General features: G+C 43.8%; 1 protein-coding gene across 1 annotated transcript in view; it reads left to right on the top strand.

Moving 5' to 3' along the window:
- Positions 1-12,393: 12,393 nt before the first annotated feature.
- LOC134566052 (piRNA biogenesis protein EXD1-like) overlaps positions 12,394-13,762 on the top strand; it is a 73,782-nt gene continuing 72,413 nt past the window's right edge. The window contains exon 1 of the mRNA XM_063425764.1: positions 12,394-12,460. Coding sequence (XP_063281834.1) covers positions 12,435-12,460 — 26 coding nt within the window. The 5' untranslated portion in view covers positions 12,394-12,434. The remainder of the gene's footprint in view (positions 12,461-13,762) is intronic.

The following is a 13,762-nucleotide window of genomic DNA, read 5'->3' on the forward strand; positions in this document are numbered from 1 at the left end:
GCACATTTTCCATCCTATCACAATCCAACCTTTACGTTTTAGTGCACACATATGTATTACATATTCTTTTTTTAAAGGAGAAATAGAGCTTTCTTTTGATGCCCTATATGTATACATGACACAATATTAAACAAGTTAAATTAATTTTCCATTACATTTCATAATTTCTACACAACAAACTAAAGACCACTAACTGAAAGTATATTCACTAATTACTCGTGGAGGTTAAAATGATCAATATTTCTAGAATTTTCAATACATTTTTAGAAGTTAAAAAAAAAAAAATTGCAAAGAGTGAAATTTTGGCATGCTGAATTTACATGTTTTATAGTAGTCACAGAATCTAAAACTGCTACACAAGTCTTGTAGATACATCCCCCAAGTTGTTTAACCAAAAGCATTTTGACAGTTTCATTTAATAATCTTATCACAAACTGTGTCATAATATATATATTTTTTGTGGTATTTCACACATGATTATTTTGGAGAAATTCACAGATTACGTATATCCCAATACTGTAAACCAAAAAAAAGTTTGCTGTGTCTTTAAGACAAATACAATATTAAGTTAATATCAGTTATCAATAAAGTGTTGTTAAACCAACAAGTGTTCATTAACACCAAAGTGCACAACACAAACAATAAAGTGCATAAAAGATAAGTGGAACTGAAGTTCACCTCTAGTGTAAAGTGCTTTATTTACTCACTTTATTTACTCACTTTATTTACATCATACACAATCCATATATTATATATACAAAGAAAAACAGAATGTAGTGTAATATTGTTTTAAATATATATTACTTATGTTAGTGCAAGTTCACTCACAAGTGTAGAGCAGGTAAGTCTGCTTAGGCTATAGGTCCTCTTCTCTGGATCAAATAGATGCAGAATATCTTCCAAAGTCTTTTACAGCTTGCAGAAAACCGCTCCAACAAAAGTGTTAAAAACGTAAAAGCTATAAAGCTTAATGGATCACTATAGGATCCAGAACACAAACATGTATTCCTGACCCTATAGTGTTAAAATCTCTATCTAGCCCCCCTGACCACCTACTTGCCCCCCTAAATATAGTACAATCCTACCTGCATTCCAAACTGCTGGGGCTGGCTCTACCCCTGATCTGCCTCCTTGGCTGACATCATCAAAAGTGATGATCTCAGCTAATCACAATGCTTTACCATAAGAAAGCATTGGATTAAATGAGATTGTCAATTCTGATTATCTCAGTCAAGGAGGCGGGCTGAGGGCGGAGCCAAACAAAGGCCTGGTCAATCAGCATCTCCTCATAAAGATGCATTGAATAAATGCATCTCAATGCAGAAAGTAGTGTTGTCGCGAACCCGGAATTTTCGGTTCGCGAACGGCGAACGCGAACTATCGCAAATGTTCGCGAACCGCCATTGACTTCAATGGGCAGGCGAATTTTAAAAACAACAGGGACTCTTTCTGGCCACAATAGTGATGGAAAAGTTGTTTCAAGGGGACTAACACCTGGACTGTGGCATGCCAGAGGGGGATCCATGGCAAAACTCCCATGGAAAATTGCACAGTTGATGCAGAGTCTGCTTTTAATCCATAAAGGGCAGAAATCACCTAACATTGACACCTGTCCTCAAAGCCCAGCCCTGATACACACTGACACAGAGCAGAATAGAGACTGTCCCCCCTACATAGGGTCACTTGGCAGATATGGATTGACACGTGTCCTCAAAACCCCTGATACACACTGACACAGAGCAGAATAGGGACTGTTCCCCCTACATAGGGTCACTTGGCAGATATGGATTGACACCTATCCTAATGATCCCTGATACACACTGACACAGAGCAGAATAGAGACTGTTCCCCCTACATAGGGTCACTTGGCAGATATGGATTGACACCTGTCCTCAAAACCCCTGATACACACTGACACAGAGCAGAATAGGGACTGTTCCCCCTACATAGGGTCACTTGGCAGATATGGATTGACACCTATCCTAATGATCCCTGATACACAGTGACACAGAGCAGAATAGGGACTGTTCCTCCTACATAGGGTCACTTGGCAGATATGGATTGACACCTATCCTAATGATCCCTGATACACAGTGACACAGAGCAGAATAGGGACTGTTCCTCCTACATAGGGTTACTTGGCAGATATGGATTGACACCTATCCTAATGATCCCTGATACACACTGACACAGAGCAGAATAGAGACTGTTCCCCCTACATAGGGTCACTTGGCAGATATGGATTGACAAATCCCTGACAAACAGCTACCACATGCAAGGAAGGCAGCAGGGGCGCAAATGACCCACTCCCGACGCGGGAAGGTAGTGACGACAAATAACAATACAGGACTCTTTAGAGGCCCTGTAATTGTAATAAGTCCACTTGAAATCCTTTAACTTTGATCAATTGGAGGGAAGTCTGGTGCAGAGCCACTGACCCATGCGCAGGGCCAGCCTTAGGCCTTTGGGCGCGCTGTGCAAGAAATCTTCACCCTGTCACACCCATGTGCAAGAAATCTTCACCCTGTCATAGGGTCACTTGGCAGATATGGATTGACAAATCCCTGACAAACAGCTACCACATGCAAGGAAGGCAGCAGGGGGTCAAACGACCCACTCCCGACGCGGGAAGGTAGTGACGACAAATAACAATACAGGACTCTTTAGAGGCCCTGTAATTGTAATCAGTCCACTTGAAATCCTTTAACTTTGATCAATTGGAGGGAAGTCTGGTGCAGAGCCACTGACCCATGCGCAGGGCCAGCCTTAGGCCTTTGGGCGCCCTGTGCAAGAAATCTTCCCGACGCGGGAAGGTAGTGATGACAAATAACAATACAGGACTCTTTAGAGGCCCTGTAATTGTAATCAGTCCACTTGAAATCCTTTAACTTTGATCAATTGGAGGGAAGTCTGGTGCAGAGCCACTGACCCATGCGCAGGGCCAGCCTTAGGCCTTTGGGCGCCCTGTGCAAGAAATCTTCACCCTGTCACACCCATGTGCAAGAAATCTTCACCCTGTCACACACACACACACAGGCAGACAGCCATACACACGCACACACACAACTGCGACTGACTAGGTTTGTCACCTCCTCAAAAGGACGCATTGCGCATGAGCGTCCAGTAACGTGGCAAAAAAATTCCCAGCTCCCCAGAGGCTGTCCTAGCACCCCGGTCATACAAATATTCATTATCATTAACAGCTTTTTCTTGTTGGAGCAGGCGGTCGAACATTAGGAGTGTTGAATTCCAACGTGTAGGGCTGTCGCAAATCAAGCGCCTCACTGGCATGTTGTTTCGCCGCTGGATATCGGCAAAGTGAGCCATGGCCGTGTAGGAACGCCTGAAATGGCCACACACCTTCCTGGCCTGCTTCAGGACGTCCTGTAAGCCTGTGTACTTATGCACAAAGCGTTGTATGATCAGATTACACACATGTGCCATGCACGGCACATGTGTCAACTTGCCCAACTTCAATGCCGCTATCAAATTTTTTCCGTTGTCACACACCACTTTGCCGATATCCAGTTGCTGCGGAGTCAGCCACTTTTCCACCTGTGCGTTCAGGGCGGACAGGAGTGCTTGTCCGGTGTGACTCTGCTTTCAAGCAAGTCAAACCCAAGACGGCGTGACACTGCCGTATCCGGGATGTGGAATAGTACCTGGGGAGCTGGGGGGGTGCCGTTGATGTGGAGCAAGAAGCAGCGGCACAAGAGGACTCAGCCGAGGAGGTTATGGAAGAGGATGGAGTAGGAGGAGTAGAGGAGGTGGCAGCAGGACTGCCTGCAATTCGTGGCGGTGTCACCAACTCCTCTGCAATGCCACGCATTCCTTGCTTGTCAGCCGTCAGCAGGTTTACCCAATGCGCAGTGTAGGTGATATACCTGCCCTGACCATGCTTTGCAGACCAGGTATCAGTGGTCAGATGGACCCTTGCCCCAACACTGTGTGCCAGACATGCCATGACTTCCTTTTTCACAATCGAGTACAAGTTGGGGATTGCCTTTTGTGAAAAGAAATTCCGTCCGGGTACCTTCCACTGCGGTGTCCCAATAGCTAAAAATTTTTTGAACGCCTCAGACTCAACCAGATTGTATGGTAAAAGCTGGCGGGCTAATAGTTCGGACAAGCCAGCTGTCAGACGCTGGGCAAGGGGGTGACTTGGTGACATTGGCTTCTTACGCTCAAACATGTCCTTGACAGAAACACATGACTGTGGGCAGATGAGCGGGAACTGCTCAAGGCGGGAGACGGAGTGGCGGATGGTTGAGAGGGGGCAAGAAGGACAGCAGTGGTTGACGTGGCTGAAGATGCTGGACCAGGAGGAGGATGGCGGCTTAGAGTAGGCGTGCTGCTTGTACTCATGTGTTGATCCCATAGGCGTTTGTGATGTGAGATCATGTGCCTACGCAAAGCAGTTGTACCTAGGTGGGTGTTGGACCTCCCACGACTCAGTTTCCTTTGGCACAGGTTGCAAATGGCATCGCTGTTGTCAGAGGCAGACACACAAAAAAAATACCACACTGCTGAGCTCTGCAATGACGGCATTCTGGTGGTGGACACAGCATGCGTTGATTGGCGTGCTGTCGGGCTGACCCCGGGTGCCGATGCATGCTGTCTGACTGTGCCACTAGCTCCTTGCGACGACCCCCCCCTGCTTCCAACTGGTCTCCTCCTCCTCCTCTCTGTCTCCCCATCTGAACTTTCGCCCTGTTCTTCTTCTCTTCTAGCGGGCACCCACGTGACATCCATGGACGCATCGTCATCATCAACCGCTTTGCTTGTATCTGACAACTCAGAAAAGGAAGCAGCAGCGGGTACAACATCATCATCATCACACCGTACCTCCACGTGTTTAATGCTGCCTGCCTGAGACATATCCCTGTTATCTACATCCTCTAGCAATAATGGTTGCGCATCACTCATTTCTTCAAACGTGTGTGAATAACTCCTCTGACATACCAAGTAAAGCGGCTGTGGTGCTAGTTTTGGTGGTGGCGGGAGGCGGGTGAGTGCTATCTTGAGAGGTGCCTGAAGCTAAGCTGGAGGAGGATGGTACGTCAAGGTTCCGAGCGGAGGCTGTACAAGATTGGGTGTCCTGTGTTAGCCAGTCAACTAAGTCCTCAGAACTTTTCAAGTTCAGGGTACGTGGCTTCTGAAAACTGGGCATTATTCTAGGGCAAAAGGGAATCACAGCACCACGACCACGACGGCCCCTGCGGGGTGGCCTGCCTCTGCCTGTCATTTTTTGGGGGATTAGTGGTACTATGCGTGCAAGCTACTGTGAGACCAGATATGATTGGCAATGTGCACTGGAACAGTTCTGCAGAGCACACGCTGAAGGAAGGACTGACAGAGCCGCTTGAAGACAAGTAACTGCTATTCAATCTATAACAGTGAAAAACAAATTTTGGTTGTAAAAGCACGCTATAGAGACACAAGATATGAGTGGCAACTGTCAAAGCACGCTGGCACAGGTCTGCAGAGCACACGCTGAAGTAGGCCTGAAACACAGACGCTTGCAGACAACTAACTGCTCTTCTATTACAGTGAAAAAAAAATATTTCTTTTAAATCTAAAGCTTAACCAATTGTTAAAACAGATATGAGTGGTGGCACTGGGCAAATAGGCACAGTATCCAATGTGAACCTCACACAGAAGCTGGCAGGCAGGCAACTGCTCTTCTATTACAGTGGAAACAAAATTTTGGTTGTAAAAGCACGCTATAGAGACACCAGATATGATTGGCAACTGTCAAAGCACGCTGGCACAGGTCTGCAGAGCACACGCTGAAGTAGGCCTGAAACACAGACGCTTGCAGACAACTAACTGCTCTTCTATTACAGTGAAAAAAAAATATTTATTTTAAATGTAAAGCTTAACCTATTGTTAAAACAGATATGAGTGGTGGCACTGGGCAAATAGGCACAGTATCCAATGTGAACCTCACACAGAAGCTGGCAGGCAGGCAACTGCTCTTCTATTACAGTGGAAACAAAATTTTGGTTGTAAAAGCACGCTAAAGAGACACCAGATATGATTGGCAACTGTCAAAGCACGCTGGCACAGGTCTGCAGAGCACACGCTGAAGTAGGCCTGAAACACAGACGCTTGCAGACAACTAACTGCTCTTCTATTACAGTGAAAAAAAAATATTTATTTTAAATGTAAAGCTTAACCTATTGTTAAAACAGATATGAGTGGTGGCACTGGGCAAATAGGCACAGTATCCAATGTGAACCTCACACAGAAGCTGGCAGGCAGGCAACTGCTCTTCTATTACAGTGAAAAAAAAATATTTATTTTAAATGTAAAGCTTAACCTATTGTTAAAACAGATATGAGTGGTGGCACTGGGCAAATAGGCACAGTATCCAATGTGAACCTCACACAGAAGCTGGCAGGCAGGCAACTGCTCTTCTATTACAGTGAAAAAAAAATATTTATTTTAAATGTAAAGCTTAACCTATTGTTAAAACAGATATGAGTGGTGGCACTGGGCAAATAGGCACAGTATCCAATGTGAACCTCACACAGAAGCTGGCAGGCAGGCAACTGCTCTTCTATTACAGTGGAAACAAAATTTTGGTTGTAAAAGCACGCTAAAGAGACACCAGATATGATTGGCAACTGTCAAAGCACGCTGGCACAGGTCTGCAGAGCACACGCTGAAGTAGGCCTGAAACACAGACGCTTGCAGACAACTAACTGCTCTTCTATTACAGTGAAAAAAAAATATTTCTTTTAAATCGAAAGCTTAACCAATTGTTAAAACAGATATGAGTGGTGGCACTGGGCAAATAGGCACAGTATCCAATGTGAACCTCACACAGAAGCTGGCAGGCAGGCAACTGCTCTTCTATTACAGTGGAAACAAAATTTTGGTTGTAAAAGCACGCTAAAGAGACACCAGATATGATTGGCAACTGTCAAAGCACGCTGGCACAGGTCTGCAGAGCACACGCTGAAGTAGGCCTGAAACACAGACGCTTGTAGACAACTAACTGCTCTTCTATTACAGTGAAAAAAAAATATTTATTTTAAATGTAAAGCTTAACCTATTGTTAAAACAGATATGAGTGGTGGCACTGGGCAAATAGGCACAGTATCCAATGTGAACCTCACACAGAAGCTGGCAGGCAGGCAACTGCTCTTCTATTACAGTGAAAAAAAATATTTATTTTAAATGTAAAGCTTAACCTATTGTTAAAACAGATATGAGTGGTGGCACTGGGCAAATAGGCACAGTATCCAATGTGAACCTCACACAGAAGCTGGCAGGCAGGCACCTGCAATTACATTACACAGGAAAAAAAAAAAAAAGCAGCCTGATGTTATAGCCCTAAAAATGGCTTTTTGGGGTGCTGTCCTTACAGCAGAGATCAGATGAGTCCTTCAGGATTGTAGTGGACACTGAATACCCTAGCCTAGCTATCAATTTCCCTATGTAATCAGCAGCAGCTAAACTTTCCCTCCTCTCACTAAGCATGCATCTTCCGAATTAATCGAAAATGGATGCTGGGAGGGAGGTTGGAGGGTGTGGAAGGGAGGGAGTGCTGCTGATTGGCTGTAATGTGTCTGCTGACCGAGAGGCACAGGGTCAAAGTTTGCCCAATGATGACGAATAGGGGGCGGATCGAACTGCGCATGTGTCCGCCCACCACGGCGAACGCGAACACGCTAATTTCGCCGGGAACTGTTCGCCGGCGGACAGTTCGGTACATCACTAGCAGAAAGTCTAGACACTGAATGTCAGTGCACACTGTGCAGCACTGTCCCAGGAAGCACCACTAGTAGTCATCTGAGGAGTGGCCACTGGGCTGTAATGTAAACACTGCCTTTTCTATGATAAGAGTGTATACCGCAAAATGCCTGCAAGGACTGACTACTCACCAGAACAAATACTATAAGGTGTAGTTGTTATGGTAACTATAGTCCCCCTTTAGGCTTAGATAACCTTATAGAGTCCCCTGGTAGAGTGAGGTCTGTCTGCCAGCCTGGGTACCGCCCTTCTCAAGACTGTGGGATTTAATTTCGGCTTGAAAACTCTTCTAGGAGGCAGGGATAGTGACGTCTGATGTGCCGTAATGACATCAAAAGTGATGACACGTTTCGCTGATCAAGTCGTCTTCCTCAGATCTGCAAGTTGCTGCCAGTCTCTTTTAAGTCGAGCTTATGGGCGTTTACATCCCAAAGAGTCAGAGAATAAAGTGATCTCATTAGTTACATCTTAAAACTTCATTAACATAAGGTAAAAACTGCAGAATTTAGTGCAAAAGACGAATATCAACGAAACTAGTACTTAGACCTTTGATAAAATGCTCCATATTAAGAAATTAATTACTCTATATCAGAAACAAATGCCAGATTAAAAGTTCACAAGAGGAGTATCCATATATCAATAACATCTACTACTGGGAAGAAAAAGGGAAATACAAGTATTTAATAATATTAATAAAAGGAATTAAAAAATAAATCCCAAAGAATGAGAGCACTCACTGGCTTTAGAAAAAAAGTGTATTTAAATGTTAAGCAAACAAATCAACGTTTCGACCGTCAAGCGGTCTATCAAGATGTTGATAAAGACCGCTTGACGGTCGAAACGTTGATTTGTTTGCTTAACATTTAAATACACTTTTTTTCTAAAGCCAGTGAGTGCTCTCATTCTTTGGGATTCTATATACACACCGAGAAGCACCTTGGTCAGTATTTTTTCGTGATTGCTTTTGTGGGAAGAGTGCCAGAGATTGTTGAATTATCTTGTGTGTGTGTGTGTGTGTGTGTGTATATATACACATTTGTAAATCTATACAAGCACAAAATACATTTTCTCCTCTATAGGGTTTATTAACTACTTGTATTCCCAGAAAGGCTAAGCTTCCTAGGTCCATGTTACGATATTCTTTCAGAATGTGTGGAAACGGTGTGTTGTGTGAAATCTTTTAAATTATTAACATGTTCACCAATCCTTTTGCGGAGTGGGCGTATAGTGCAACCCACATATTGCAAGCCACAAGGGCAAATTAAAAGAAAAGTAACATTTCTAGTAAAACGTAATAAAATGATTGATAAAAAAAAATCTCCATTACCGTATTTCGTTTTAAATTCATAATTTGGTTGTGATCTGAAGAAGCCTTTGTAACAGCGAAACGCATCATCACAGTATTACCGTAATTACGCACGCAATCCTGAAAACCCCCGCCTCCTGGAAGAATTGTAGCGCTACCCAGCACCCCGTTTCAGAGGTCTGATATTGCCTTTAGACTGATCAGAACGCCTGGTATTGTGCCTCACTGGAGGAAAGGATTCAAAGGATGGTACTTGCCCGTTTTTTTTTTGTTTGTTTGTTTTTATAGTTATATGAATAAAAGTTGTTGTTTTTTTTGTTACACTATATATTTTTACTTTTCTCGTCTATGTTATGTCATATTGAACTTACCTGGTAATATACTGTAAGGTTTTTATGTACATTTTGGAGAGTGGATTTTCACAGGTTGTGAACACTTTCATCGCTATGCTAATGCTTTCTGTGTGATTACTGGGAAGTGGTACAATTTTATGCGCTTAACTTCCATTGTGCGTTATATTATTAGCACTTTAGAAATTTATATTGCACTTTAATACTTGAATAATTGTCACCGAGAAAAAATTATTTTGGTCTCAAAGACACAGTACACTCTTTTACGTCAATAAACTGCAAAACAGACTGGCGGGTGTCAAACGGCATGGGCCACAGGTAGGTACGCTGACTGGAAACAATGAGGACCAGAGATCAAGTGCAGTCAGATCTACCAAAGGAGTGGCCACGCGTGGCAGTCTAAAGAGATGGGGACAAACTGTAACAGTCATATGATTTAGTAGTTAAATTTGGTAGTCAAGTAAGCAGTTGTTAAAATAGTTGTTAAGCCAAAGTGTTACCGAGTAAACTAACATAAGCCAAACACAGAGAGATGGATGCAGGTCTTCAGGAAGTAAGAAGTCTTTATTAACATACTGATCGGGCCTCAGATGAACTCCTGTTCCAAAAATATCTGAGAGACCAATACATGGTGTACATTCCTTATATAATACTATAACTCCTCCCATTAATAGCTACGCCCACATATACCTTTAACCAATCCATGAGCAGAGTATAGACTTGTACATCTGGTCAGACCACATGGCTCATCCCAGACAAAGGAAATAAATGCAACTTCAGTTCCTGCATTCCTGCACATGCTCAGTACATTGATGATGGTATCCTAGCTACGTGTAGCTAACTAACTGACACAACATACACATATGCCATGTGGAAATCTCAGCCTACTAAATTTACATTCACTGAAATTCCACCACAAAAGAGTATGCTTTGAGGTCTATTTGTACAATGTGCCTATTATTATTATTATGATATTTATAAAGCGCCATCAAATTCCGCAGTGCTTTACAATGGGTGGACGAACAGACATGTAGTTGTAACCAGACAAGTTGGACACACAGGAACAGAGGGGTTGAGGGCCCTGCTCAATGAGCTTACATGCTAGAGGGAGTGGGGTAAAATGACACAAAAAGGTAAGGATAGTATTAGACTAATGACAGTTGCAGAAGATGAATCAGTCTGGAGTTATTAACAGTTTAATTGATACGCTTTTATGAAGAAGTGGGTTTTTAATGATTTTTTGAAGGAGTGGAGACTGGGTGAGCATCTAGGAAAGCGAGTTCCACAGGAATGGTGCAGCCCTCGAGAAATCTTGAAGGCGAGCATCAGAGGTGGTAGTACGTACAGAAGATAGACATAAGTCTTCAGCAGATCGTAAGGGCCTAGACGGGACATACTTGTGTATAAGGGAGGATAGATAGGTGGGAGCAGCATTATGTAGAGATTTGAAAGCAAGAACCAGAATTTTAAATTGAGCTCTATATTTTATAGGAAGCCAATGTAGGGACTGACAGAAGGGTGAGGCATAGGAGGTGCGGGCGGACAGGAAGATGAGCCACGCCGCCACATTCATTATGGACTGTAACGGCGCAAGTTGGAAGCACGTAAGACCACTGAGAAGCGGATTACAGTAGTCAAGGCGTGAAAGGACAGTGGAATGGACCAACACCTTAGTCGCATCTGGCGTTAAGTAGGGGCGGATGTGCGCAATGTTTTTGAGATGGAAATGACAGGATTTGGCGATAGAGTGAACATGAGGCTTGAAGGAGAGGTCGGAGTCAAAGAGAACACCTAGGCAGCGAGCCTGCGTGGTGGAGCTGATGGTAGCACCATTGACTTGGAGGGAGACAGACACAGGAGTAACAACACTTGAGGGAGGAAAGACCAGAATTTCAGTTTTGGTCAAGTTTAGTTTAAGGAAGTGGGCAGCCATCCAGTTAGAAACAGCAGAGAGGCAGTCAGACACTAGTCAAGAGGGACGGGGAGAGATCAGTAGAGGACAGGTAGATTTGCGTGTCATCTGCATAGAAATGATATTGGACGCCAAAGGAGCTAATGAGTTTACCAAGGGAGGCAGTATAGATGGAGAACAGTAGGGGACCAAGGACTGAACCTTGGGGGACACCAACAGAGAGGAGTTGGGGAGAAGAAGCAGAGCCAGAGAAAGAAACACTGAAAGAGCGCTGGGAGAGGTAGGAGGAGCACCAGGAGAGAGCAATATCTTGTAGACCGATATTGCGAAGGATGAGAAGAAGCTATTAAGATCCACACCTCATCTCACTAGCTGTAGCACTTACGCCAGACTGCAACGTAGCAAATGGTGTTGCAGCTTTTTTTTCCTTCTTCTTCAGTTTGATGGTTTTCTGTAGTGGTTATGGTGTCCCTTCAACTCCCTATGGACTTTTTGTCAAGCACAAAAAAAGGGGATCTCAAGATAAAGGAATCTGTCTAATCCCTGGTTGTTATGAGTACAGCCAGCATCCAGTTTTATGCTTGGGGTCTGTATTGATTCATGCAGTGTTATTTATAAGAAACAGGCCCCCAATGTACAGCGCTACGGAATGTGATGGCGCTATATAAATAATAAAATAATAATAATATACTAAATTATGTTTAATGTAATTTGTAAAGCCATTGTGTGCATTCAATATTAACAGCTTGAGCCCTGGTTTGTTTCCATGTGCAATGAGCATTTTATAACGTGTGTGTATGTGTTAAAGTTACTCTGTGGCCTACCCCTAGACTGCTCCCCCAAAACATGTGCCCACTGAAGCACGTGACAGCAGTGACGTAACGGAGTCTCCAGATTGGAACGTAGAACGTCTGTCCAGGCTAGTCACGTGACGGAGGAGCCGTTGCGGGTGAAACCCACCCCCGCCCCACGTGGCACGCAGTGAGCTCCGCGCGTGGCATGGGTCTGGCGGGCGGCCATATTAAACAGCCCGCGCGGTGACAGCGGCCGCTGGCACAGAGAGTGTGGGAAAGAGAGAGCTGGTCATTACCTGCTGACCGTCTCCATGGCAACCGAAGACAGCATGGACATGTAAGGCATCTCCCATTATAGTGTATGTACACAGTGTCTAACATGGCGGCGGAGGGAGGTGCTGAACTCATGAGCTTTTTGCTCTGGGGAAAAAAGAAAATATATATTTATTATTTTAATTTTATTTTATTTTTTACAAATTATTTTTAGGTAGTGATCCCATTCCCTTTTAACTGCAGTATTTCCAGTTACCCAGATCTATAACCTGATTTAATAACATAACTGTCAGGGTATTACTAACAGGGTTACTCTGTATAATGTGTGTAATACTACATAGGGTGCAGATATTTAGGCACATTCTATTGTTAAGGTTTCAGTTTATATCTTGGTAATTTGGAGTTAAAGGGACACTATGCTGGCACCCAGACCATTTAATCTAATTGAAGGGGTTATGGTGCCATGTCTCTAATCTAAAACATCAAACTTTAACACTTATTCACAAAAGGGAGAAATATGAAAAAAAAGTGAAATTTAAAACTTTACAGCAACTCACTGACTGTTGTCTTTGCGTAATTTGTGAATACGCTGGGCAGGGGAAGGTAGGTTATACTTACTGAACCTGACCCTCGCGGGTGCCGGCGCCCTCCTCTGTCTGGTCCTTGTCCGCGCCTGGGTTTGAGCTGCCAGGATCTGATGTCGGCACCGCATTCTCGGGCGTATGCGGCTAGGGAAAGAGGACAAGAATGACAAAATGTAGCTCTGCCTTTTGTCAGGTGGAGGAAAAATACAGAGGCTTTGTCTCAGTATATCTTTAGAGTAGGCTGGAATTGCAGTAAAAATTAGTATTTCATAAAGCGTTTATCTTTATAAAAATAACCCCTATTTGAATTTAGGGGTGATAGAGCCGCTGTAAGGCAAAAGTAATTGAGCTGCAAGAACAGTTGAATTGGAGATTTTTTTATTTTTTTTTTCCGGTTTGGCTATTTTGACCTTTTACATTTTTTTAAATTTTTTTTATTCACTTTGAATTGTCACATTAGTGAATAACCCTCTTAGATTCTGGTAGTCTACTTTCTAGGGGTAGCTACCTTGCTGTAATGTAATCCACTGTAGAGTGCTCAAACTGATTTAGGTTGTCATCCATTTTATCAGGACTCGACAAGTCGCCATGGCGACTAGGATTTTTGACCTCACTTCTGGGATTAGTTGGCCAGTTTGGCCCCCGGGGTGGTCGGCTGCCTATGAGTGGAGGCAGATGCACTGTCATTTGTCTGTTTGCCGATCTGCTCGCTGCAGATGGAGAGCATGGGCGTGAGGCTCTTGGAGGATTTGGGCTGGCGTGCGAGGGAGCTGTTACCGCTC

This window comes from Pelobates fuscus, chromosome 6 (genome assembly GCF_036172605.1).
Source record: "Pelobates fuscus isolate aPelFus1 chromosome 6, aPelFus1.pri, whole genome shotgun sequence".
Classification (NCBI taxonomy): Eukaryota; Metazoa; Chordata; class Amphibia; order Anura; family Pelobatidae; genus Pelobates; species Pelobates fuscus.